The following is a 27,680-nucleotide window of genomic DNA, read 5'->3' as shown; positions in this document are numbered from 1 at the left end:
GTTGCTGTTCTCGTACTGTTCCCCTGCCACTGAGAGTACACTTTGGATGGTTCAGTGGAGAACATTTGGTTTATTCTCTTGGCTTCTATCTCTCTGGTATACCTCTTCAGGCAGTTAGCCAATGTTGTGAGGCTTTGCTTGGCAGTCTCTAAGCCCTCAGGTATAGACAGCCTGTTGTACTTCTTAGGCACCCCTTTCTTCATCACACCTTTCTTTAACTCTGACAGCTGGCCAACTTCCCTCCGTGCTGCCTTGATCTTAGCCTCTAGTTGTCTTTTCCATTAAAGGCGCCGCTCCTTATGTATGTTCATCTTATAGCCACGCATCTCAAGGATCACTGTTGCCGAGGAATACATCAACTGATTGGTTTCAGTGATGGTTGAAGTAGGGATTGATCATAGTGCTGCATTCGCATCTTCTGGTAGACTTTCAGAGGGTTCTTCATGTATATATATATATATATATATATATATATATGTGTGTGTGTGTGTGTATGAAGAAACCCCAGATAAGTTATTATTTTATGAACCTTTTTATTATTTCATTGCAGCATCACTGCTGCACAAACAGAAAACAAAAATAAACCATTGTTCTTATTAATTTGTACATAAGCAATTTGGTAATTTTCTTACACGCATTAAGTATCAAAACAAAATTAAACAAACTCACATACATCCGATCTAAAATCCCATTATTAAAAAAAAAAGGAAAAAATATTAATATTACAATAGGAAGTAAAATAAATATTTACAAAGTCTTTGAGGAAGTAAAAACTACAGTATGTACACAGTGGGTGGTCGGTGCTCCCTCCTTGAGAGAGACAGGAGAACTTGTTCCTTGGGATATATATATATATATATATATATATATATATATATATATATATATATATATATATATATATATAAAAAGCAGGCAGAGTTGAAATAACAGGATGTGTTTCCCCTAACTAAACACACATTGAAGGGATTTAGGCCAAACTTTCAGCCTCACCACAATGCAAACAGGGCCAAGTTGCAATGACAATAGGGACAATGTTTAAATGTTCTAGCATCACCCACCCTTTACAGATAAGAAAACACCACGTCTGAGTATTTGTGCATTAAGTTTGTTGTTTTAAAAGAACAAAGAGGCACAGTTCTAATGGTACAAGACACCTGGGAAAGTAACAGCAGCAGCTGCGGATCACAACAGACATTTTCAGCTGCTTCAGTTTCCATGCTGCACGTGGCCACCTGGAGACAGCGTTCTGCTCCCTGCCCCCACTTTAACAGCTAGTGTACTTAAGTTTTATATTTTAAACCTTTTTTAAGGGGCAAATGGACAAGACAGACAAAACAAATTAAACAGCTGCTCTCAATGACTTTCAGCTTTAACATGCATTGCCTGCCGGTAGCAGGTGTCCTGATCACTTCCATAACTTTCTTTGCCTCTAGTCGCACCTCTGAAATGCTGCTGGATTCCTGGATTATTTGTTTAAACGTTGCTGGATATGTGTGCATCATTCACTTAGCAAAACCACATTTTAATTGAAATCAACGTAGACTTTGCACTATTTGTAAATCCTTGTTGCCATTTCAGAGTATAATCTATTTGTCTTTAACGTGCATATTTGTGAAACATGATGCTAAAACTGGAGTTACCAGGTATCAGAATGTATCGCTAAGCTTCCCATTTAAATAAAGGTTTAGATAAAGGGAGGAAGGAGAATCACAAAAGCCTTCATCGCTTACTGACATATTCCACGAATATCCCCAAACTGAAAGAAACAGCTAATGCAAAAATACTGTACAATGGATTTTAGAAATAGCCAAATCAAAGTCAATCAAAGTCAAATCACTTAAGATATTCATCTATCTGATATAAAAGACCCAATGAAGTCAATCTCTTTACAGCTGCTGCTTCATGTCCAGTAGCTGCATATGTGTCTCTGTGGTGACATAGCGCTCAATCTCCTCTGTAGGTGGTGGAAATGGTTTGATAATAAATAAACTGCTCTCACTGTGTGGAGAAGCAGCATGCTAGAAAAAAAAAGTGATAACAACAGTGTGTAGGGAAAAAAAAAAGGTAGGTAAACTTAGTGGGTGTACGCCTGCTGGTGTTACTGTGAGGTATGAAGCCATTCACTGCCATGCAGATCAAACATTTCACTGCCTCTGAATGGTGGAGAAACATACAGATTTTGAACTTTAGCACTCTGGTTACTGACTAGCGTGCAAGCTTTACTGGAAACCATGTAAGTCTTTTTCTTTAAGTATTATTCTGAACAGAAGCTGGAAGAGCACAATGTAACCCTGTTTTTGACACACTTAGGAGGATTATATCCAGAGCGCCACATGTGTTTGTAATGCATTGCTGGAGACTTTCAGCGCTGTTCTCTGTACAGCATGTTCTCAATCAATTTCTTGATGACAGTGAATGTTTTCCCTGTTTTCCCGGTGTGGGCAAATGGCATTTTAGACTTTCCAAATAATAATAAAAGAGATGCAAAAGCTACATCGATTAATGGTATGCATGTGAATGCGCACTTCCTTTTCCTTTGGATAACAGGGGAGCCTATGAGAGTATACTCTACCAGGCGCACGGTATATTAAAACAAACCTGATTACATAACAGGGCTATCCATCTAACTCTCTTTCTTGACTTGAAGTGTTGAATAAATACAGGACAATTAAGAAAAAAAAAAAAAGAGGGTGAAAAACAGCGCTGAATGGAAACTGCAAGCAAAGAGCAAACTGTTGTCAAAGGAGCTTGGTCGCCACAGCAACAGGTAATGTCATGGATACAAACATTGGCAAATCGCGCTGCTCTGTAAGCTCAACAGGTATTACCTGTATAGAAAAACAGGCAGAACGAGGTGATGATTAACTTTTCGTGCAGTTTTCTGATTCTGTCTGATTATTTTTTGTAAAGACCCTCGGAGGGAGATTTTACCACAAGGAAGTTTCTAAGTGGAAAATGACTCATTAACATTAGATCAACATAAAAAAAAACAAAAAAAAGGTTGTCAAGTATAAATTTCAATACATTCATCATATTATCAAACACACATACACAAGTATCTACACAGGACAGGCAAACAAAGGGGAAAGTCTTTCCACCTCTCAGTTACAGTTCATACTGGAAATCGATAAAAGGCAGTGACAGTGGCGAGGATGATGATGATGATGTTGGCAGCAGATTTGCATGAAAAGGTACAAGTTCGTGTTGTTTTACTCAGCGGAAGAAAGTTTTCCAGGATTTAATCAGAAGGAGTCCCAAATCCTGACTGCAAAGTCTGAAGTGATGCATGTCGAGCGTATGCGGCCGTGCACGGAGGGATTCAAATCGAGATTCACGAGCTGCTCCTGAGAACAGCTCGTGAATGAGAACAAACACCAAAATCACCACAATGGTGGAACTTTTGCTAAACCACCAGCTCTGGTGTGGCGATTTCAGCAAACACTGTGGCAACTGACTGCAGACAGATCTTATCCCACATGGAGCTGCTCCAAAAGTCTTGTTCTGTTATCGTTTGCCTCGATCCACTTTCCTGTTTGCACAGTAAGTGAAACTGAATGGATGAAAGAGCAGCTAATAACTGTGAGGCCAGTTCACCTGAAATGTTTACAACAGATACTCTGCTCGTTTATTTATTTAATAACTTGTCTGTGTAGCCCCTACACTTTATCCACGGGTAAACTCTACGTGCTGTACGTGTGGTGCTGCTTTTAATGAGTAAAAGATTTTTGGATACATCTTGATGTCTGCTAGCATGGAAAATTAAACACCAGAGCATAGGGGATGATTTTGGTTTTGTTTCTGACTCCTTTAAAGATGATTGGTTCAGGCGGCTTGTCTATTTATATGTAATGGAGTGTGTTTGTATGTGTGTGTTAGTTCTGGTGACGCTTCATGTGCAGGGCCAAATGGTCCGAGCGTGAGAAGCAGCGGCTGCAGGCGATGCACTTGAAGGGTTTGGCCCCGGTGTGTTTCCTGTAGTGCCTGGTGAGCTCGTCAGATCGAGCAAAGCGCCAGTCGCAGTTCTCCCATGTGCAACGGTACGGTTTCTCACCTGCAAAAGAGAAGAGGAGAGGATGGAGGCGTCAGGAGTATACTTAAAAATTTCCCGTGATTACATTTACATTACATTTATACTTGGTGTCTAGCACAGAAACAGCTGGCACTTTGCATTGCCCAAAGACACTAACAATAAGTCGTAAGGCAATGGGAGAGAGGTCATTTTCCCTAAGCACATTTTTAAAGGAAAAACAGAGAGTGCATTTCTAGGAACCACAGTGAAGGCTTTGCATAGATGCATACATTTAAAATAGAAGTCAAATAAATGTTTTTTTCACTCATGAGGCAGTGTTTGAGACAGTGGGCTGACTATTCTGACAGGTGCTATACATACAAACAAGAGGATGCAGCTGTCTGGCTTTTTCTTTTTTTTTGGCTCCTAAAAGGTCAAACGTGTCAATTTGTGAAAGAAAAAGGGAAGTCGGATAATGACAGTCTGGCTTTAATATTTAATTAATTAATAAGGAAAAAAGATTAATTCACAAACCCATGCAGAACTTGTAGTTTCAGTTCAGTTTGCGAGGCTACTACAGGAGTGAGTGTGTGTGTATGTGTGTTTGTGTCATCTCAACTCACTTTATGGTGGTAACAAACATGTGTTTTCAGCTGATGTTGCAATTATCAGATGAGGTGTGGATGTCTTAGGAGGTTAAGAAGGTTGTTTTTGCCTTTTTCTGAAAATATACATATATAAAACAGCAAATCTTTTTTCATTGTTTGCTGTGAAAAATGTTGACTTCACAGTAATAAAGATTTATGAGTAATTTTCTGTGTTTGCGTGTCATTTATTTACATTTGAAGCCCAGAGAAACTCCACACAAGCAAAGCACAACAACTGTTGTCAGCTCGGCAGTTTGCCTTCAATAGTTTCCTCCTCTCTGATAATATTTGACTGATGAGCTTGCCTGAATTGGATAAGCAGAAGAACACAGATGGGGTCTGACTGATTCTGTCAGTTCAACTTTATGTCATTCTACCAACTTTCTAATGTAATCATCGTCAAAGTATTTTGCATTCACAAGAAAAAGACTAGATGAGTGAATCCCAATAAGAACGACTTCTGTAACGCCCGTAAAGCTGCCTTGAGCCGAGCCTCAAAGAACGTGCTGATGTGTGAGTCTCAGAGGTTGAACACAGCGCGAGTGTCTGTTCCAGGTGTGGCGATGTTTACTTCTCACAGTTGTAACTGTAAAATCGTACATAATCTAATTTTTCTGGGGAGGTTGTGGATTTCTCCCATTTGTTGGAGCTTGAGAGTAAAAATGCTTTTTGGGAAAAACAAACATTTTTAAAGGCGTTTCTTTAAGATGTAAAAATAGATTAATGAGGGTAACTCTACAGCTTATCAGCCTGTTTTCTTTTCATGTCACCAGTTGCTTTTTCAGTCAAATGTAATCCCTGTATAAAAGGAAATTAAAAGGGTTATTAAAGAAAGTACATCTTGAACACTCTTGCACAACCACACTTGCCCTGGATTGTGGATTGTCTAGAAAATAAATCATATCATACTCCTATAATTATAAGGTAAGAGTAATGGGTAATAATGGGTAAGAAGGTGTAATGAGAGAGAACCTGCAGAATGGGAATTCAAAGCACTGAGTTGAGTAAATCTAGTACGACAGTTATCCTACCCCACCCAAACATTGACATTTCTCTGCTGTGCCACAACGTGCTCTTGCTAAACAGTGAGCTAATCATCAACAAAGAGAAAAAAAAATAAAGACGCAGTTGAAAAGGCTGGTATGCGCGTGATGAGAGAAAGGAAAAAAAAAAAAGTAATTTTTCATAGCCAAGGTGGAACTTAATGTTCAGGAATCAATGGAAGGCCTGAGCACAAACAAAAGTGAAAAGGAGATAAGCAAACAATAAAGGCCCGCTCAGTTCAGGTTCCTGTGGGTCGGCGCGCTCCTGCGCCAAAAGAAAACAGGTTCATGTACCGAACAAAATATGAAATATGGCTTAGTTTTATTCTGAAATTAAATCTCATAATTCCAGGAAAGTATCGAGTCTGGATTACAAGGAATAAAAGCAATACATTTATATCTTGTAATGTTTGCTCAGTGTCAATAGACTGTAGTGTTGTTGACATGACAAATAAGTTATCCAGTAGATATTTGATGCCATAAAGTATAATTTCTAAGATTCTAAGTCCTGCCTGATCGGGTGAGGCACTGTTGTGAGGGAGTGTGCCTCTCATTGGCTATGAGGGCCATCAAGTGCTCATTATTAGCATGGGCCCTGTTTGTGCTGATTAGATAGCTCCCGCTATTGACCATCAATCACTAGTGACAGCCAGTAATGGAGCGAGTGGGTCCAAAAAGCAAAGAGAGGATCAAGATAGACGTAACATTTTGTGTGTTTCCTGTTGATCTAAAAATTACACTTGCAAAGTGTATTTCCACATATTGTCCTCAATTAGGTCACCCACCAATTAGGAAACTCTTCTGGGAAGCCTTAAGTTAAAAACAACAGGACCACATGTGTGTTCGCTCAGACGGGACCGTGGATTGTTGGGTTTTCTCTGTTATTGTCAATGGTCTTAAAGCGCCTTGAGATTACTCCTCTTGTGACTCTAATGACTCTAAAGAAATAAAAATTAAATGAGAAAAAAAATGGCTTTTGAAATATCTAACCGGCCCCTAAAACCCCACATTCCAGCCTCGTTTGAGGGCAGTATCCTGTTCCTGGAGGTAACCGTGCTTAATGTGTGTGAAGAGGTGGAGTACAAATGTCTCCATATAAAAGGTTTAGGTTCTCAACCCACAGGTGTGTTTGGTTTTGCTCTATAGCTGCGCTGATGGGGTCAAAAGCACAGACTCCTCTCTCAGACTATTATCCATGAAAGCCACAGCAAACAGGACGGTGAAAAACGACACATACACGCGCAGAACAAACACACTTGACTGACGTGAATAGAGGGTGGATTAAAAAAAAAAAAAACCTACATAGGATCCTTTCCTTTAGTCCAAAGAGGAAAAAAAATGGGTTTGGGGGAGTACATATATGAGAAGATAAAATACAGACACATCCATCATGTATTTGAGCCACATGTACTGGAAAAACAGCTTTGACAGTGCTGCCCAATAACTCTGAGATGGTAAACATTTCACAAAGGGATTTTTAAAATTTTTTGCCTGTCAGTACTCTTAAATCATGAAAATTGGCTTCTTAGTCTAAACATTTGCATGACTTTGCCGTCTAGTTTTAAAATCCCTTAATGTGGATGTTTCCTTAAAGGTATCAGCACTCAAAAGACTTCACAGGCATTTGTGTAGCTGTTTGATCAGGTGGCTGATTAGAAACGGCAAAGCCATTATCTCGCTCTCTCCCTCTCGAGTGCACACATATATTAATGAGTGAACGTACTGTGTCAGAAACCACAGAGAACAAATGCTGTCTCACACACACACACACACACACACGATCATAACAAAACAGAAACATGCACCATGAAAACTGAGTTCTCTGATCAGGGGACCGTTTTAACTTCTGCATAAGCACAAGTGTGCTATTCTGCACGGAAACACCTGAAGGACACAAAACTGAAGTTAATTTTGTCAATAAAACGAGAAGCAACAGATTTCTTTTAACCACACGCATTACTAGATCTTCTGTTTAAAGCCATACATGGCTATGCACAGCGTAGCCATGTATGGCTACGCTGTAATAATAAGATTTTATAACCACCTCTGACTGGTTTTATTGAGTCAAAGAGCAAACATTTTCAGGCTCTTCAGGACGCCAATAAACTCTTTGTGGACCTCTTAGCTTTATCAGCTCAGCTAGTGTTTGTAAAGAGGGCTGGAGGGTTCCCTAATCAGGCTGATAGTATTCTACTCTTTACACACGATGTACACATGCACGTACACACTAACACAACCACAAAAGCCAGCGGGAAGAGCTGAAGTGGCTGCTGAGGCCATGGTCAAGGTTTTGCCCATGAACCAGTGGGAGGTGCAGATTGTTATCACAGAGGTGTTGATGAGCACAGATAGTGATGCACTTACACAATATTCAGCATCAACATATCATGGCAGTATCATATCTTATATCTTGTGCAATTTCCAAGCCTAATGTTAAGTATAAGTGAGCATTATATTATGTTATATTAGGCATTATATTAGGCATTATTATATTAGGTGGGTGTGTGGTGGCCTAGGGAAGAAGAAGAGGGTTCATCAACGAGAGGACCCTGCTTCAAATCCTTGGGCTGGCATCACTGTGGGTCCCTGAGCAAGGCCCTTACCCCCCCAGGTTGCTCCCCAGGTGCTTTCTGGCTGCCCCCTGCTCCATGTTGCGCTGTGTGTGCTACATACTCCATGTGTGATGGGTTCAATGCAGAGACTGAATTTCGCTGCATGTATATGTATGTGACAAATAAAGCTCTTTCTTTCTTCTATACATTCCTGAATATTATTACTTCCTGTCCTATTTCAGTACAGTGATTTAAAACACAGCACTTTTTACCTCAATTATCTAATACTTGAATAAATATATTATCAGTGCAACTGTTATCCAGCCAACTATTTAACAATTGTAGTAATCCAGTGCTCGTGAATTTTTCAGAAACACATTTGAGCTCTTTGCAATAAATTAATAGTCAATACTTACATAGACTTATTATTGCACAATTATGGCAATAAGTGTTTCATTTAACAATCTTGTAGCTGCAAAAAAAAAAAAAGCCTGGCTAATTCTTTATTATGCATTATTTAAGCACATAACGGTGCTTTTATTAAGTATGCGTTAATAAAGCAACAAAATTAAGCTCAGTAAAGGTTTAACAGTGACACAGCAGATGAGCTGGTTAAAATTAATCCATCTGTAATGTTGTTAAACAATTTTAACAGACTTTTATTAACATTAAAAAACAACCTATAATCTGTTAACATGCTTCTTATAAGTACTTATGAACTCCTAATGATGGCTCTGTGGTGTACGGGTTAACGCCGGACAGTTCCCTGATTTGAGACTGGAAGGAAGCACAAAACCAGCATCAACTAGTGTTGATGGTCATAAACGAATTCGCCCAATCAAATATACGGATCCATCTGCAGTGATGACCTGTTGGGAATAAGGGCGCAGCCAAAAGGAAAAAAAATATGAATGTCTTATAATCTAATTATAAACTCATTTGATTATGTTATGCATAATAATTTATTTACATTTATGAAAATGTGTGTGAGCACAAGGACCTTAAAGTTTTGCTACTGTGATTCAAAAGTAACCTGATTTGATAGAATTCATAACTAAACTGGAGTCAGGAAGTCTACAAAACACCCTATGCATCAAAGTCTTAACCATTAGCCAGTCCCTGCATGCAGTGTGTAAGGAAGTTAGGCAACATTAGATAGACAAATCCATTTACAGCAATTTGAGTTTCCAGTTCACTTAACCTGCTTGTCTTTGACCTGTGGGTGGGAAGCAACCAGAAATCTGAACATAAAGAACTTCAGTTAAAGGGGATTTCAAACTCAGCGAGCCATCAGACGGTTCAACCCAACCGAGAAAAGCACAAATAAACGTCTCATGTATATACACATTAAACCTAAGCCCAGACTGGGCACCTGCTGTCAACAGTAACTGATTTGTTAGCAAAATGTTATGAATAGATGACCAACAATAAGCTGCAAAAGTGCATATCTGTTAATTGAAGAAAACATGACTAACGCTTTGTGAAAGACTTATAGAATATTGAATTATATATATATATATATATATATACATACACATACACACACCTCCAAGGAACTTCCTGATACTATTGCCTTAAGAAAAACAACTCATGCCTCTCTGGCAGTGAATTGAAACAGACATAAATGAGGGATGATGTTTCACCACATTAAAGGCTCTTCGCCGACACGCTGTTGATGCAGCGTATGGGTTAGTACCTTCTGGCTGTCTACAGGAAACGTACACGCAGACTGACACCCAGTTAAGAGATGTCCTAATTAAACATTTATAGGTTAATCAGGATTAATAATAGCCAGTTTGTTACCTTTGATCATTGTTAGTAGCTGCTGGTTTGGAGGTGTAAGACAGTGAGACACAAGACTTCTCAGTAAATCTCTCAGCTTTGTTTTTGAAACTGTGAAGTTTCACAGTTACAGCCCGAGTAAACAAACACTGTAATCCTATCACTAAATCTATCGATCCACAGAACGTAAACATGAGTGTAAACACACAGAGCGCAAACTCTGCAGGTCAGGTTAAGATGCTATGTGAAGATTAAGAAAAAATGATAATGATAAAGTCTGTAGAAGGGCAATAAATACATTCCTGAAATGAACAGCAATACAATTTAATGAGTCTACAATGGGAGTTATGTTATCTTTTATAATGTTTTTGATAAGAAACCTACCTGCAGCATTCTGTATTAGTTAAAGGTGTGGACCGCCTCTACTCAAGCAGTCAAACAGAGCTGCATTAATCAATTCTAGAAAAGTTACTTTAAAAAGGACAGGCTGAACTCTGTGGTAACTTTATAGCTTTCTGGTTTAAATTTAAGGTGCAACCGGATCATATGTGTAACATAAGTTCAGTGACACAAATAAAACTGACAATGGGAATAAAAGGGGGGGCTTAGAATATAGCTTTGAGGCACTCCACAAGCAGTGGATACACACGCCTGTTTGAGAGATAACCTATGTTTGAGGCACACTGATGGGAAAGGACGATCCACCCAGCCAGTCACATTTGTTAAAGAAATACTCATAAAATAAGATGCAGTATATGTCACATTGTGTCGTGACATGCCTCGAACACTGACATGGGTTTTGTTAATTTCTTTTGATTTGCCTTAATCATTTCCTGGAGTTCAGGATAGTCAGTGCAGTGTTTCCTTTACATGCTCAACTTATGAGTCATCAACTGAATGCAAAACAAGACCAGGCAAGCCTGGTTTGGCCAGACTGCAAGCAAAGCCTGGTGGTGGGAATCATGGACTGACCAGAACAACTAAACTAGGAAACCTTGGTCTGTGACACGTTAGGGGCATTCACTGCTGCGTTGCACGCTTTCATCTGTTTGTTGTTGCAATACAACATGTTAGTGTTGTACCATTTGTCACGAGTTGTGACATTAAGAGTAGCTTGCAAGGGTTCTGATACTCAGGCCTGGAACCACCAAGAGGACTGCAAAAATATTTAACAGATTCAAAACCACATCTGTGCAACAAACAGAAACATTTTCATCAGTTTTCCAGCTCCAGGTTTGTAGAAAATAATGACATTTTGAACGGAACAAGCTACAGATATTCAACCTGTGTGACAGTTGAGGTCTGCGGGTAAAACACAAACTCATCTCTACAATATTGTAATATTGACACTACAATCATGTTAATAACAAACCCTTAAGCAAGTGCCAAAAAAACTTATGGCTGTGCATTGTGAGGTGGGTGCAGGCACGTTCGCCAATGAAAAAGGTCTTTGTTCGGCTTTGTTAAGGCACCTGCACACGCCTGCTTATAAGTTCAGATAAATTTGGGCAGGACATGAAGCTTGATGTATGTAGACTGAACAGTGACGCATTCTGCCGTAATTCCTGTTGGCTGGTCAGTAAACATTGTAGGTCACAGATGCAGCGATTATAAATTTATGAAACTGTCAGGCTCTCTCTCTTACAGTAGGACTGCAGGTTTGGAATCATAACCAGTAATATTGCTTATCCCGTGGTACATTAAACAATGCAACTGACAAAGCTATAAAGGTTACTGAAAAATGCACTATATAAAACGCTGCCGCATTTTTACTTTCCTTTCACAGACAACTGCAACCGAAATGCTGAAGCCATGACTAAAACATCCACACTAGTTCCATTTTGCACAGTTTACATGTGTCAGTAGTCAAAAGGCTATGTGCTCTTCAATTACTCTTGTTTTGTTTACCATTCTCACTGAATACTTTGAAGCCTATTTGTCTTTTGTGCTGCTGTATCCTGCTGCTTCAACAATCTAACTTCCCCACTGGGATCCATAAAATTTCATCTTATCTATTTATGACCACAGAGAGATCGGTTTCTATTTGTCTGTTCATTCACGTGTTCGCGCTTCTCTCTGTCAATATTTCACACTGGAGGAGCTATGCAGCTTTAATCGCATGAGTAAATCTTCAAAATCCAGGTCTGAGGCCGCTGGGAATTCACAGGTTTCATCTTACAGAAGGGAAATACATCGAAACCAGCACACACCCCCCTCCCCATTCTGTGAACCCCCTGCCTTCCTCCTCCTGCATCCTCTGAAAAGGAACTGAAAAGCAGGAGTAACTGGTTTTGCCTTTATTTAACTGCATGTCTTTCCTCTTTTTTTTTTACCCTTCTTTTCTTCTTATTACCCTCCTCCCTCTCTTCTTTGTTCTCTTTAACTGAGGACGGTCTGAGGACAGGTACGAGCATGTGCAAACTTGGTACAGGAAAAACAAATATGTAGCTTCTATGCGTTTTCTTTTCAGTGTATTTACCTTCTTCATCATCATATCTGTTATTGTTACTGGGTGTATCGAAACTGGCACTGGCACAAAACAAAAACAACTGAACTTACAAGATAATAGTTAAAGATGTGTGACCGTTGTGGGTTGTTTGCAGGTTTAAATCACAGGATTATTAAAAAAATTTGGACAGGAAGAGTGAATAAATCAAATTTGTGCAAGACCGCGGATGGCGTTCCACCAAATGCAATGTTAAAAATTTGTATAACTTTATTTGCCATCAGCTGTGTGTCATCAGGGTGTGCTGCACTGGGTTTAAATGTATGGTACAGAGTAATCAAACTGATCATGAACTTGGGTACCAAATGAAACTGGGAATGTAAATAAAAAGGGACAAAGGAAAAAGCCTTTAGGCACGCCGCAGTCCAGAGGATGCAGAATAAAGCTCACAAATGGTGATCTTAGCGAATACTACATGACACAAAGTGACTGAATCTCTAAAGAAAACCCAGCCAACTGTTGCCGCAGTCTGAGTTAGCCTAAGTTAAGAAAGGCAGCCAATGAACAGCCACTGATTCACATTAATTTATAAATAATAGCAAAGAATCTATTTCAGCCCTCAGAGAGATTAGCGTCTTACCTGTGTGTGTTCTTTGGTGTGCCTTCAGATGGGAGCTCTTTGTGTAAACTTTGGTGCAGCCTGTGAGAAAAAAAAAAACAAAACAAACAAAACAGAGATCATAAGCCAGGTGGACTGCAAAACAAATGACCATTTCCTGAATTCTTTTCTGTACCCGCGAGCCACAGGATAAAAATGATAAATAATAATAAAAAAACGACATCCAGGTGCTCAGAGATGAGGATGCTGTTTGGATTCAAAAACGTACAGGACAAGCAAGCTAACCAATCATGTTTATTTACTCAGAACATATTAAAAGAGACACTATTTGGATGACATAATGCAGCATCTTGCTTCTAATTTAACCACACTTGAATAACAATGAGACTTAGGTGTTCACTGCATGTGTGTTAATAAACAGAGAAAATCATATTTTGAGATGCAAAGTGTGCAGTCAGCCTGGGTTTGTTTTTTCTTTTTGTTTTTTTGTGTACATTTTCTGTCCTGTATTGATGAGTGTGGGGATGTAATATGCAAGAGAGGCAGCGCATTGCTGCAAGATTCGCATGCAGGATTTTGATTTGGGTAAAAATGTGTATTTACATTTAATGACACTGGAAATTGCACTAGTTTGTGTGTATGCAGACACAGGATTGAATCACGCTTTATGTGTCCCAAGGGTGATCTAGAAAAGCTCGTCCCATTTTCAGTGCTGAAAGGCATTTTTTGGTAGCAAAGCTCTAGAAAAGTAAATGAGGGAATCTTTCAGTTTGAGCAGAGTAGTAAAGACGATCTTGACAGTTATCGAATTAGAAGAAGGAATCCAGCGATCAAAAAGGGATTGTGTGCGTGAAACTTGTCTTTGCCCTTTAAAATGATGTCACTAAGGTCTGAGCAGCACAATAAGAGGCCACTTATGCACTGAAACTGAGGGCATGTGGTGAGGCACAAAATCGATGTGCTGCGAACACTGCAAGGTTCAACTTGCTCATGTTGATTTTGCAGTTTCTATTTTGCCTCGAGCATCACAGTGGAACATACCAGTCCAAATAATAGAGCATGTATATGAAAATGAAATCAGGCGACTTTTTGCTTCCAATTCAAGATCAGCAGAAGAGTTGTTAAAACCAGCTTTGCAGCCTTAATGGAGAAACTTAATTCATAAATAATTTATAGTGATATGGATGGAGACCACACACCTGGGTAGTCACAGAAGTGAATCCTCCTCTTCTCCAGCTCTGGGTTGTTTCGCCTGTTGTATTTCGGACCTGTTAAGACACCCTGGCCATGTGTCATCAGCATGGCATGATGAGACATCCCCGCCACCTTTATCCCTCCCATGCGCTGCTGGTATGGGGGAGGAGCCTGGGGTGCTAGGCTCAGCAGCTCTGCCTGGCCATCTGGGCTTCCGGGCTGGGAGTTTGGTGGTGAAGGCGGTAGACTGTGGGGCGCCGTGTGCTGGGATGAGTTGTTTGGAGAGGCCTGGTAGTAGCCGTGATGATGTGGCACCTGGTGCTCTGCCATCATGTAGTTGCCGTTGGTTGTCGGCAACGCGACGTTGCCGAGGTTCAGCATGGTCCTGCTGCTGTTGGAGCCGTGCGGTGGTGGGCTGTTGTGTGATAGGGTCATGGTGAGGTCGGCGCTGCTCGTGATGGGCATGTGGTAGACCTGCGGCTGTGGAGGCGGGGGTCCGATGTGAAGCTCTGTGTCTAAGTTTGGCTGCTGCTGCTGCTGAGAGCCTGTGGTCACGCTCACCATTCCTCCAGAGCTCAAGTCCGGTTTTATGAAAACGTTGTTGACTACAGGTGGCACACTGAAGACAGAGGTGAAGTCTGGAAGGGCCTGGCTGGTTGGGATGGAGCAGGGCACCTCCATGCCCGGTTCTGTCTTGATCTGTTGTGGCGTGAGGGTCTTGGTGTTAGGTCTGTAGAGGCCTGTGCGGAGGTGAGTAGTGCTGGGAAGGATGACGTTGATGTTGAGGCTGTAAGGGGTGGCAGGTTTGTCCTCTGAGAAGTACTCGTCAACCACGGAAGCGCTCTCTCGTCTGTACTTCTTGTCGCTAGTGTCATTCGAGGTACTCAAGAGAGGACTGCTGACCTGTGGAAGGTATTTGTCTAATTCTAGTTGAATCTGAAAAAGAAATGGGACACAAAGTTAAAAGGAAAAACTTCACACGTGTACAGAAACTACAAACCTCTGCAAAACCAGGGAAAAAACTTGCAAAACTAATCTTTTTAATATTCACATATTTATTTCACAAAAATCCCACTGTGCCTTTGACAAACCCCACCCATCTAAGACAGACTTTAGTGTTTCCCACAGTTTGGGAGTCTCTTCATGTGCTTTTCAGTCTTTCATCCTAAAGTTGGACTTCACTGTCTTGAGCTGGTCATTGTTCTATTCTGCTGCCTCGCTCAGCTCAACATATGTTGAACACTGATTATTTAGTTTGCAAAAAAAGACAGAGCAAGGTGAATTTGAAGAAAATTAAGCAGCAATAAAGAACAAAAGTTGTAAACTAAATTGGTGCCAGGATTCCCCCCCCAGCATCCTCCCTTGCATCATACCTCACATTCCTGTTTCCCACTGGAGCTCAGTGCCCTGACAAGCAGCCATAACTGACAGTTGGGACAGAAAGCTGAAGAAGGAATTCACCTGCACGTAAACCTTATAATACTGTAGCCTCCAGGGCTGCTGAGTGTTTCACACCTGCTGTGTGCTTGAATGATCATCCACTGACAATTATGCAACTGCAGTAATAATCCTGGGCATTGTCAAATAAATATGCATACAAGTCTTACAGGTGATACGATGAAATTTCCTCCCTTTGATTTTACTACCAAGCAGCTGTTTGCCAGTAAACATCCACTGGGACGCAGGAAGGGACGTGTTTTACATTTTCATTCCACTGGGATAAAGAAAAGAAGACGCAAACAGCCAACAGTGAGAGTAATGCATGTAGAAGTCAATTAAAAAAAATGCAAATGGATTTAAACCTTCAGTTAAGTTTTATTTATATAGTGACAAATCAAAACATAAGTCAATTTATGTAGTCTATTCAACACCTGTGATTTTAACGATACAAAGCCAACAACTCCCCCTTGACCAAGCACTGAGACAGAGGAAGAAACCTTCAGTGGAATCACACTTAGAGCGGGCGACCATCTGCTGCAACCGTTTAGGAGTGAGAGCAAAGCAGAAAGACAGAAAATGGGAATTTGAGAAACAACAAACAATACTAACAATGGACAGGCTGGCGAGACCAGTAATAGTAGGTCAGATGTATGAAGATAAGTGTAGAGTGGCACAATGAAAGAAGATGTAGAGGGAAAAAGCCCAAGCTGCTGAATGAGACAAAACTAATGACATGCAACAGCGTCATGCAAATGCCTGGAAATTAAAAGAGAAGAGAAGAGAGGTGCTCAGTGACTCATGGAAGGCCCCCCTTGGGCCTATAGCAGCATAAGCTAAGGGATTGTTTAGGGCCACATAATCCAGTCCTAACTATAAGCTTCATCGAAAAGTCTGCGAGTGAAGAGCTCTACTGGGATAAACTGGCACTATGAGGAGTTTAAGACATGAGCGAGGCAGGTCGTTAAGGGCTTTGCGTGTAAGGAGAAGGATTTTAAATGCTTCACTGATTCCACAGCAATGAGTGCATCAGTGTTTTTTTTTTTTTTTTAAAAACAAACAGTATTTTTTATCCCACTGCAATGTTAATGAATTTGTTCATTGGTTAATAAGTACCTATATATCCAGCAGCTAGCTAGCTCTCTGTAAATAAGATTGTGGCTCCGTGTGGTGACAGGGCCACCAGCTGTGTGGTTTTGCTGTTCCTTACAATTTTGTTTTTTTCAGTGATTGTGTGATATCGCAGACATCTGCATACAGAAAGTGTCCCAACCAAAAAAGCAGAAAGAATTGCTCCCTAAAATTTGCATCAGGGAGGGTATAAAACCTCATTTTCACCACCACACACTATACTACATTAATTTAGCCTAGCAGTACTTATATTACATATTTTTATCTGCACTCTTCTTGTTGATTTAAAGACCCATCTATTTTGTAAAGCAAATGCCTCGGAGGAAGACAAGAACATCCTATAAGTTGTATAAATGTATTTTTTAAAAATTACTCCTTGTATAAATACTGGGGAATATGACTGCATAAGATGGCTTCTCTTGTGTGTCTGCTTCACAGGTTTTCCATGCAACAGGTAGGATTTCTGTTAGAACACTAAAGAACCGTTTTCAAGCAACAGGATGGACAGGCTGAGCGAAGAAGATAAACTGTAGATATTTCTTCTGAATAAGTTGAAGACATTATCTGATCTTCATCTCTGATAAACTGGTGTGTTCATACAAAGTGTATCTGTGTACCACATCTTATTCATAGTCTATATATGGCAGACTGCTGCTCCTTCAGAGGTGCACAAGCTGCCAAACAAAAGATCCAGGCTGCAGAAGCCACACAGTGCATATTTAAATTCATAAACACATGTACCACTCTAATGCAAAAGATTTATGCGCTGTACATTTACATGCAGAATTTCACACTATTCATGCACACCAACTTACCGACAAACTAAAGTTCGCACAAGTGCGCGAACACACATAAACAGAGAATTCTCTCCACGGGTGTGGCCGACAGTTTGATGCATGAAAAAGATGAGGTGAAAAAAAAAAAAGAGGGAGAAAAAAAAAAAAAAAGGAGAAAAGCACTCACAGCCAAACCAAAACAAAGGCTGAAGGCATGAGAAAGACGCAGTGAAACCTAAACACTGTAAGGTAAAAATAGACCTGCCAGACAAATCTGATCTGCACAATGACGACAGATATACCAGCCAGGGTGACGGGAGGGAGGAGCGAGCAGGTTACAAAGAGTGGGGAGGAAATGAGGAAGAACAAAAGTCCAGAGAAGTGAAGGCGAGAAAGCCACATGAGCGGTAAAAGTGATGATTAATTCTGAAAGTGATACTGATGTTTGAATGAGTGCAGCTAATCTAATGGGGCCATCTGAATAAATTCATAGAGATTGTAAATCTTTACACACAAACTCCTGAAGAAAACCAAATACTGCACGGGGCGAGTCGCACAAACCCAGTGTTCACTGACAAATAAAATGTCCCATTTCAGCACCACTTTTTGTGGTTTTTTTTTTTTTAGTTGATTGGGATTGAAAGCTGAGAGATTAACTGATCTGAACTTGGGGGGGAGTGAACTCCATGAACTGCACCGTGTCCACAAATCCGCAGCCTGCAGTAAAATCCTGGTCTGAATCGAGCCATTTGGGACAAATGACCTAATGAGGTGCTGAAGTGCTCGAGGTCGCGTCCTGCAACTGAACAAAGGAGCAGAGCGGGCCTGGTTCAATGCCGTTATTCTGCAGCGCTGCTTCAAGAGCCAGCCCCATCATCACACTAACACACACATCCCTCTATTAATAAGCTGCTCATATATTTTCACACACAAACCTTGGTTGGTTTTTGCTCTATGTGCACTTGAACTTGCGAGGTGTGTATACTGCATGAATATTTATGCGTTTAATTCAATTTATTAAAAAAAAAACTTTATATATATATATATATATATATATATATATATATATATATATATATATATATATATATAATCAAAATATGCAAATGCAATTAATTAGGGATAGACAATCCAGACAGATAAAGCGATTTAAACAGGTAAAAAGCTATGATGAATTTAAACTGAGCAAACAACTGATTTTAGGGTGTATTGTAAATAGTCCAACCAATACTCAAGATTAAATTAAAGCCAATCACTGGACTGAATCTTGGGCAGTCGCACTAGTTACTGCACTGGTGTACAATGTCAATATAGATATGCCTATCATGCATTTCAAATAGGCATGATGCAGCGATTAGTACTATCAACCTGACAAGAAATGAACCTGAGGGTAGAATGACAAACACTTATTTGTAAGTTAATAAATTGTGTATTATTTGTGTCGTGCATGTGGGTTTGAAACCTATTCTTATTATTCAGTGTGATTCTTTTCTGATCCTCAACAAACAAACAAAACAAGTCAGTGTTTATAATGAACAAGCATGCGCGTGGGTTTGTCAGACCATGAGTAAAGTATTAAAGAACTGAAGGAGCAGCCACACGTGTGTTGCGAACATTTCTTTTGCATATTATATGCACGTGTCTCTGTGTGTAAATTTGTGTGTGCGTGCTACTGTTGCGTGTTTCCTGTAGAGCCAGGATAGATGGCCGTCATTCATCGCTGGTGAGCTGCCCTGTCATCAGTGCAATCTGAGCACCTGGTGAAATGAAAGTCTTGCGTATTTACTGAGGGGGAAAAAAAAAAAGTGAAAACAAAAACAGAGTCTCTGTTTCCTCCTGACTGAGAGCTCCTTTCAGGATGGGACACAAACAGGTTCTGTAGTGCCGGGGTGCTGGCAGCTGTCACCTTTGGGCGCCCTTGGCCATGTCCCCTTACCGGCCTGATGTTGAGCTGTCTTGCTGTCAGCATCTGCAGCTTTACTCACTGCAGGCATCACTCACTGCATGTCCTCTTTTCTTGAATGCATGAGCAAAAAAAAAAAAAAAATGCAGTTCTTGACTAAAAATTTAGAGACAGCTGATCTGAAACACACACAGTGTACATATTTTTATGTTTACCAACTCTGGAAACATGATCAAAATGCCCACGAGCAAAAGAAACATCTTCAAAACTAAAATAATTCCCCGCCAAAAAGCAAGACACACAGAAACTGAACACTCTTGTCTTGACGCTTGTTTAAGTTTACCAATTCAAAGCCATAAACATAGCTAAGCCAAAACTCTCTCTTTTGCATAAGGGGATGTAATTCTTTCATTTACCCTACAACTACTGCCTGTTGTTCCTTAATATATTAAAACAAGAAGCACGGTACTCTCAAAGGAATCCACTTATTTACAGCTCAGAAAGGCTTTTGTTTTATGTAGTAAATGAGGTGAATATCTTTGGGCAAAGACTGAGTTGGTTAATAATTGGAGAACATGTATAACTGTTCTGCTATGAATCCTTCTGCCTGATAACGACAGTCTTTTATCAGCTGTGTTCAGGTTTATGGGGCAGAGTGGGAGTTTCCACACTTCCGGCCAATTTCAAGTCTATTCTTAAAAAGGACCACTGCAGCCTTTAAGACCAGCTAATATAAGTAGCACAAACTTTACATTATTGCTCAGTAATAATGTACTGAGCACACACACACACACACACACACACACACACACACACACACACACACACACACACACACACACACACACACACACACACACACACACACACACACACACAAAACCACCACCATCACATTCAGCTTTCAGAGTTTGTGTGTATCTTCTGTCATACTGTTGTCGATGAAAGTGATATGATTTCAAAACATTCACACTCTTTTTAACCTCAAAATCTCTCCAAAATGTCTATAAAACCACCACAGGCTATTGCATGCCAGCTTCATTGAGAAAAATCATTTTCACCCACCCACCTACACACACTGAAAAAAATAGTCAGAGAAACCTTTTGAACCCTAATTCAAAAGCCTCCAAGCTACAGGGTCAACCCCCTTCTCCTCCTAGTTGCAAAACAAATGGCTTCTTCCGCACGCCAGTTTTCTTTTATGGCTTTCTGGAATGCAATGATCGTTCGCCTTTGGATCTCCATAAAAACACAGTTCTGCGTCACGGCTCCCTGGCTGAGAATCAGCGGAGCAGAAATCACGACAAGGTCATCAGGGCAACAACAAAACCTTTCATAATACGATGATGTTTTATTGGCACTGATGATCACTGAGAAATGGAAGCTTGTTTCGACTTCCCAAGAAAGTGATGAGCTTTCCTGGGTAAGATTTGCAAAGTGAAACGAGTCAGCTTTGTTTTAGAAATGAATTGCATCCCTGCAATTAGTAATCTGAGGTTTTGGAAAAGACACTGGAACAGATATATGGGCAGAAATAATTCTCGGGAACCTTTTTTTGGTCTTTGCTTTTTATTTGCATACCTTAATTTCAGCTCCGCTGCTTGCAATATGAACTAGCACTTATCTATAACTGTCTCTGTCTTATGTTAATCATTGCATAAACGTAAGCCATTCTGAGGCAGAATTCTTTGGAAAGCAAACAGGAATATTCTTATATTCCCGTTACTACTTTGTCCAAACAGTGACCTTTTCCACACGTTCTCCTGATTCTGTCTCTTATTTCTTATCAGTCTTTGTTCTGTGCTGTTCCAGAAAATGGTTTCTCAAGTTTAGCTCTCAGTCAGGGTGAGAAACTGAGAACGTCCAGTATCTAACTACACACTAACTACACATTTATTTATATATCTACATCTATATCTATCTATCTATCTATAGAGAGAGAGAGAGATGGATAGATATAGATATATATATTTTTTGCTTCACCTCAAAATGATTTCACCCTTTGTTTTTCCACTCACAAGAGCAATTTTGACTGTTTTTCCAGACGAGTGAAGGGTAAACAGTGGCGGTCATTAGAGAGATTTTGCAGCTTCGGTAGATGAGTTTGCAGACAATGGGCATTAGGAAATGACAGAATATGCCTGTCTGCGGGTAGCATGTGTTGTCTGGTATGGTAACACAGCCGGGCATGATGGGTAGAGCTGACATCAGCAGACCAAACAAACTGAACAGAGCACAGCATGAGTCATGCTAGGAAAGTTCCTCAGTTTCTTGTTGCTCTCTGGGTGAAGCCAGGATCCAGGATGATCAGTCTGATTTATGCATTTGAATACGCTGGGATTTATTAAATAAATACCTGTTAATTTAACAGTATTTTATTTATTTATTTATTTATTTTTTTGGAAAACAGAATGTAGGTTCGCAAATGAATGAAAGGCTTTTTTTGCTTGAGTGTTCTGAATTCATACAACCTGTATGTTCATATGGATCATGTCAGTTGAAATGTGCGGTAACAAAATACACAATGATGATCAACATCAGCGACAGTTGAGATAAAACCGGCACTGGCAGTCACGCGAGCACAATAACGTGCATGTTAGAAATCAATAGATCTAAAAGTAGAAGAATAGGTTACAGAGCTGGAGAAATTTTAAACCATGCTTCAGATAAAGAGAAAGAGAGAAAAAAAAATCTTCCTAGATTTCTCAATAACACAAATAAAAAGTGTCACCCTGCAGCAAACTTCCTTTCAACAATCATTGTAGGGATTCCTGCAAGTTGAGGCTCGTAGTCAGCAGACACTTGCTCAGATGCAAATTCAGCTGCGTGTGTTGTCCTGGAAGTCAAATCATTAGTCAAACCAAAACCATTTCAGACCTCAGCTGCATGAAAAATGTCTGTCAGCAGCCGAGGCCATAAAGGGAGGGCTGTACAACTATAAACTAATGGGGGGGGGAAGGCTCACCTCAGAAGGCAAGTCTGATCAAAACCAAGATAAAATAACCAGGAGAAGGATAGAGTCAAACATGCTTATCCTAGGATACTTTAAAGGCCAAGTTTAAGCCATATCTGAATATTGATCTTCAGGAATCATTAGGCGTGACTGGCGACATGCTCTTGATCTGTTCACCGTTAAGTTATTCTGTAACCTATTCTGTCATCTACGCTCAGTCTTACAGGAAACCCACTGGTGATATAATGATGAAAGAATCTAGAAACAAGTTTCATATTAGTTACTTATTCCATTATTAATACTGAAGAACATGAACAGATTTGTTCCAGATTAAAAAAAAAAAAATGCAGTGTGTCAGAAGACTGACATTGAAACAGTTTATGCCTCAGCAATGCCATAATGAGTAGTCAAACTTTATTGGATATGTTGGTGCCTGTAAGGACGCATCCTTTTCTAAGCAATGACACATCATTTATAAGAGAAAAATGAGCAGCTTTTCACTGTTCTGGCATTTTGGATTTGTGGTTTTGTGACTAAAATGAAAAATCCATTTCAAACTCAGATTTATGTGCAGGGTGAGTAAATGTCACCCTGCAAGTACGGCTTCAAAAGAACTCATCTCAATATGCAGTATTTAAAAGAGAGCTGAGCACCACCAAACTCAGCTCTGTTTTTACGTAATGGTTTCTGTATACAAGAAAAAAGTGCGCAATACACACAAAAAAATGTCTAAAATATGCAGGCACAACAAAGGTTGGTGTTACTAGCTGAGACTTTAAAAAATAGCCTTGTGGGCCCTTTTTGTTCGTGGTAGCGAGCAGCTGTGCTGTGAGCGCACAACACCGCGCTCACTGCGAAGTCCGCACTGACAGGAGTGACTGAGTTCCGGAAATCAGCCGTAAAGTGTCTCGATAGGCCCGTGTTAATGTTATGACGGCGTCTCGCTGACTCCCACTGCAGAGTCGGTCCGGAGAGTAAAGTCTAGTTTTCAGCATCATGAGTCACACCAGGAAAAAAAAAAAAGAGTCTTAGCACGTATCTGGAAAGGTGTGCATGTATCCACGGATTATCGGGAGAGCTGACCTACACTTCAAGGTTTCACTGTGGTGTAAAGAAGTAAGCAAAGGTCTGACAGGTCAGCGATCATCTATGCTGCTGATCCCCGACGTTAACAAAACTGCAGAAATCAGCATTTTTTTTTTTTATATTTAATGTGTATTTTTGAAGTATTTCTCACTTGCGGTGACAAACCAACATTGCATTATTGCTCAAGTAGCAAATTTTTTTTTCTGTTCTTTTTTTATTCTTTGTCGAGGAAATTTTAGGCAGCAGTAGGATGCCATTTGAGCAGAAGGGATGTGGTTAACTAAAGGACTAGAAGCCAGACACAGAAGTTAGCAACAAACTTCTGAAAACAAGTCAAATATTTGCTTTAGTGGACCAAAACAGAGCTAAAAACGATCAGTTAGACCCAGACTAGCTTTAATTAATTCTCTGTGTCATATTAAATGAGACCAAACTGCTTGAAACATGTTTAACAGCAAGTCTGAAGATCAGTGAGTTCATCCACTATGTTTTATACAGCTTATCCTGCAGCAAAGAAACACTGTAAACAACAAAGTTTGGTGTCGAACAATTCTCACTGAACTCTCACTGCTGCTGTGACTTTCTCATGAGGTCGGCCTTTATCATCCTCTCTCTTGCCTCGGGGCGGCCTATGGAGATGAGGGCCCTGCTCAGACAGGTCGGTCAACATACATCTGTCACGACATCACTGAGTTAAGCACTAGCATAAAGACCACTGCAGGTTACAGCAATAAGAACCAAACCAAACAGCGGCTGAATTCTGGCTGCACGAGCCAAATGCTGACGCAACCAGTGACACAGGTCACATTGTTACAGAATATAGTGTCAAAGTTAATATTAACAGCTGTATTTGTACGCTACTGTTCAATGTTGATCGTATCTGGAACCTAACAAACGAGTGTAGGTTTTGTCTTGTGATCAGCTGTCAGTTTAAAATCTGAGCTTCTTTGTCTGGGTTTAGGTTTTTAGCCATAATACATTTCAGTTCATGGAACTCTGCAAGAAAACAAACTAGTTTAGGTTGTAAAATACTTTCGCTTAAGGCAGTCATTGTGCTCTAAATACATCTGCAAGACAGGCAGACAAAGTACATCGTGTTTTCTATGTTGTACAGAAGACTGAACGAAAGATAACTAAAAGTACGCTCATGAAAAACCAGAAGACCCCCAAGAATGCATCATGCACCGAGAGGAATGCTCCATTTCACAATTTTCCAGCTTATTCACACTGGGCATGGTTGCCTTTTCCTGTGCCCAAGCTTGACTGTCCCACTCCCCCGCTGGCCTGAATCCATGCACTTTTATTTTAGCTTGTCTCAGCATCTCGACTTGCCTCAGTCCAGGCCCACATCTTCAAGGATGCCAGGGCACAGTAAACTTACCTGCACTCAGGCAGGGCAACGATCTGCACCAAAAATCAGCGAGTTCTTTCTTCACCATCTCTACCTCTTAACTAAGTTTACGAAATTCAGCTTGGTAGCTTTTAGATAATCCTGCTTACAGACTAAAATGAACTGGCTTGATGATGGAATAACTACACTTTATTGAGCAGGCATAAAGGCTATGGTCATTTTAGATTACTGATATAATATTGGAACTTTTAAGCACATTTTTTTCTTTGAACTGATAACTGAAAGAAGCTTATTTATTCAATTTATTTATACTTTTCAATCAGAATTATTTAAATAGGTTGGTATAAAAGAGGCACAAAATACAAATACATACTGCTGAAAGTTGTTAAGTGATGTGGCCGGTTAGAGGAAGCTGAAGAGCCATACAGTAAAACAAACGATCTGCCATTAGAAATTCTAATACAAATATTTTCCTGTATAACACTGCTGCACAATGAACCTCATTCAAGTTGTACAAACATGCAGAAATCTAAATGGTTGATAGCTGTGGAGAGATGTTTGCACCCGTCTAGTGGCAAAGCCCATTGAGTCAATTCAAAACAGCTTTTTAATGTGTGCTTTACTCCCATATTTGCAGAAAACCACTGACTAAATCCAGCCCGCACTGTTAATGATGTTTTATGTTGAACATGCTGCATGCAGGCACAACATGTGGGAAATGTGTATCATATCCGCATGCATGTACAGAATCAAAGCTAAGAACAAACTATACAAACATCTTTAACCTGTCAAATCCACTCTGGGTACGCCCTGTCGGTCACATGGAACCAGCAGAGCGGCTTTAGCTGTAGGTTTGTGGATCGGCCACTTGTTTACCAAATATGTGGCAGGAGACCAAACTCAGCACCATACAGAGGCATCCGGTTTCTGTTTGTGCTCTGCTGCGATCACGCAGGAACAACACACAATTCACGGCCATTTAACTGTAATGCTGTCGTCATGTCTTTGCTGCGATTATTCGTTTGAAGGGGAAGTCAAACTGCTGTTTAACCTTGTTTTGCATGTTTAATTTTTCTTTACAAATAATTAGCCACTCCCTGGTATATGTATAGATAAACAAAATTTGAGGAAACAAGGTATAAAGTGCATGTGTTCTGAGCTCCCCTTGCTAATGTTGTCAAGATTATAAAAAATAAACATATGAAACACGAATTTAGCCTAAAAAAGAAAAAAAAAAGAGCAGCATATGAGCTCCAGCAATTGCCAACACAGCAAAGTGCAACTGCTGGCACTGCTTCCCTATAGGGAATGTTACCAGGGATGCGCATGACTGTTTAAAATAAGCACAATCAATGCATAATGCATTATTGAATGCCATCAGCTTGATGAAACTTTAAAAACATCCATAAACGAGCCTTACAAATTTTACTGTAATCTTCTCATCCAGTGACAGGGTGAGAAACATCGTTTCATTTGATTTTTGTGCTGCAGAGCTGCCACAAGCTGCTCCAAAAAGCACCTACAAATGAACTTTACCTGCATTTTCTGTTAACCTGTCAGGTGTCTGTGCAGGACTTTAACCTGCCTTCCTGCCCCTCGGTACAGGTGAGCAGGTAAAGGCAGCCCGATAAACACTTACACCAGTTACATTATTATTACTGTTTGTTTATGCCAGAAACAATTATATTTTGACTAAAGCCGCACGTGGCTCACATCCTTTGCTAATACCTGAAAAAAACAAGAAAACAAACAAACAAACAAAAAAACCCGCTTACACCTTCAAACACTCCGGTAGGCCGGATCTGCGGTTCACCTGAGGCCCGACCGCGCTCAGCGGCTTGGTAGAGATTCTTACCGCGGGTTTGACGTCCTCAAACACGGACGTGTCCTCGCCGCCCTCCGCTCCCGACATCCTCACCGGCTTCAGCTGGGTGAAAACCGCCCTTTCTTCTGTGGCGTGGGGCGGATTCATGGCCAATCCTACACTCGCTGCCATTAAAGTCACTGCTTAAACAAGTTTATGTTTTTCAGAATTTATTTTAGAAGTACATATACAGCTCCTAACGTTAATTACGCCCTACTGGTGCAGAATGCTATGCCGTAATCCACAGCCCTCACTTTTCTTCTGGCGCACAGGTAGACTTCACCTGAGCTCAAGTACAGACCTGCCACAAGCAGCACAGCCAATCAGAACACACTTCCAGTCCACACCGCAAAGAAGGAGGCGGGGCTCACCTGAGAGACCGCAGGAAAGCAGGAAAACAACTGAGAGCCTGAGGTGAAGTCTTACCCCTGCACATAATCCAAAGGCATGAAAATACACACTTTTAAACAACCCCCCCCCCCCCCCCCCCTTTTCCTGTTGTTTTGAATTTAAACATTTATATTCAAAGGATATTTTGTGCATATCTTTGTGAGACAAACAGCATCCAACTGAACAGCTTCTGACACCCTGAGATAAAAATGTGTCATATAGGCAGGGGTGGGCTCAGTCATCCAAGAGTATTTCTGAAGATAAACTTTTTTTTTGTTTTTTGCTCAGCCAGTGGAAAAAAAAGGGAAATATAATACTTTATTACTTTTGATTTGGTGAGCAGCATACAGCATGCAGAACTGCCCCTTTGATTGTTAAAAAAACAAACAAAACAAATCAAAAATATCCATCCATCCGTCCATCATCCATCCTCTTCTGCTAATCCTGTTTGGGGGCTGCAGCCTATCCCAGCTATCATAGGGCGACAGGCAGGG

The 27,680-nt window shown here is 40.4% G+C and overlaps 1 protein-coding gene across 1 annotated transcript; it reads right to left on the bottom strand.

The window, feature by feature from the left end:
* Positions 1-912: 912 nt before the first annotated feature.
* On the bottom strand, positions 913-27,044 carry klf5l (Kruppel like factor 5 like). The gene is made up of 4 exons (XM_030745628.1): positions 26,788-27,044; positions 14,301-15,231; positions 13,123-13,182; positions 913-4,054 (listed from the first exon to the last, which is right to left on the bottom strand). Exons 1-4 carry the CDS (start codon positions 26,926-26,928, stop codon positions 3,876-3,878), a joined length of 1,311 nt encoding a protein of 436 aa, XP_030601488.1. The 5' UTR covers positions 26,929-27,044; the 3' UTR covers positions 913-3,875.
* Positions 27,045-27,680: the final 636 nt, after the last annotated feature.

This window comes from Archocentrus centrarchus, chromosome 14 (genome assembly GCF_007364275.1).
Source record: "Archocentrus centrarchus isolate MPI-CPG fArcCen1 chromosome 14, fArcCen1, whole genome shotgun sequence".
NCBI lineage: Eukaryota > Metazoa > Chordata > Actinopteri > Cichliformes > Cichlidae > Archocentrus > Archocentrus centrarchus.
This window is presented reverse-complemented; position numbering and strand designations above follow the sequence as displayed.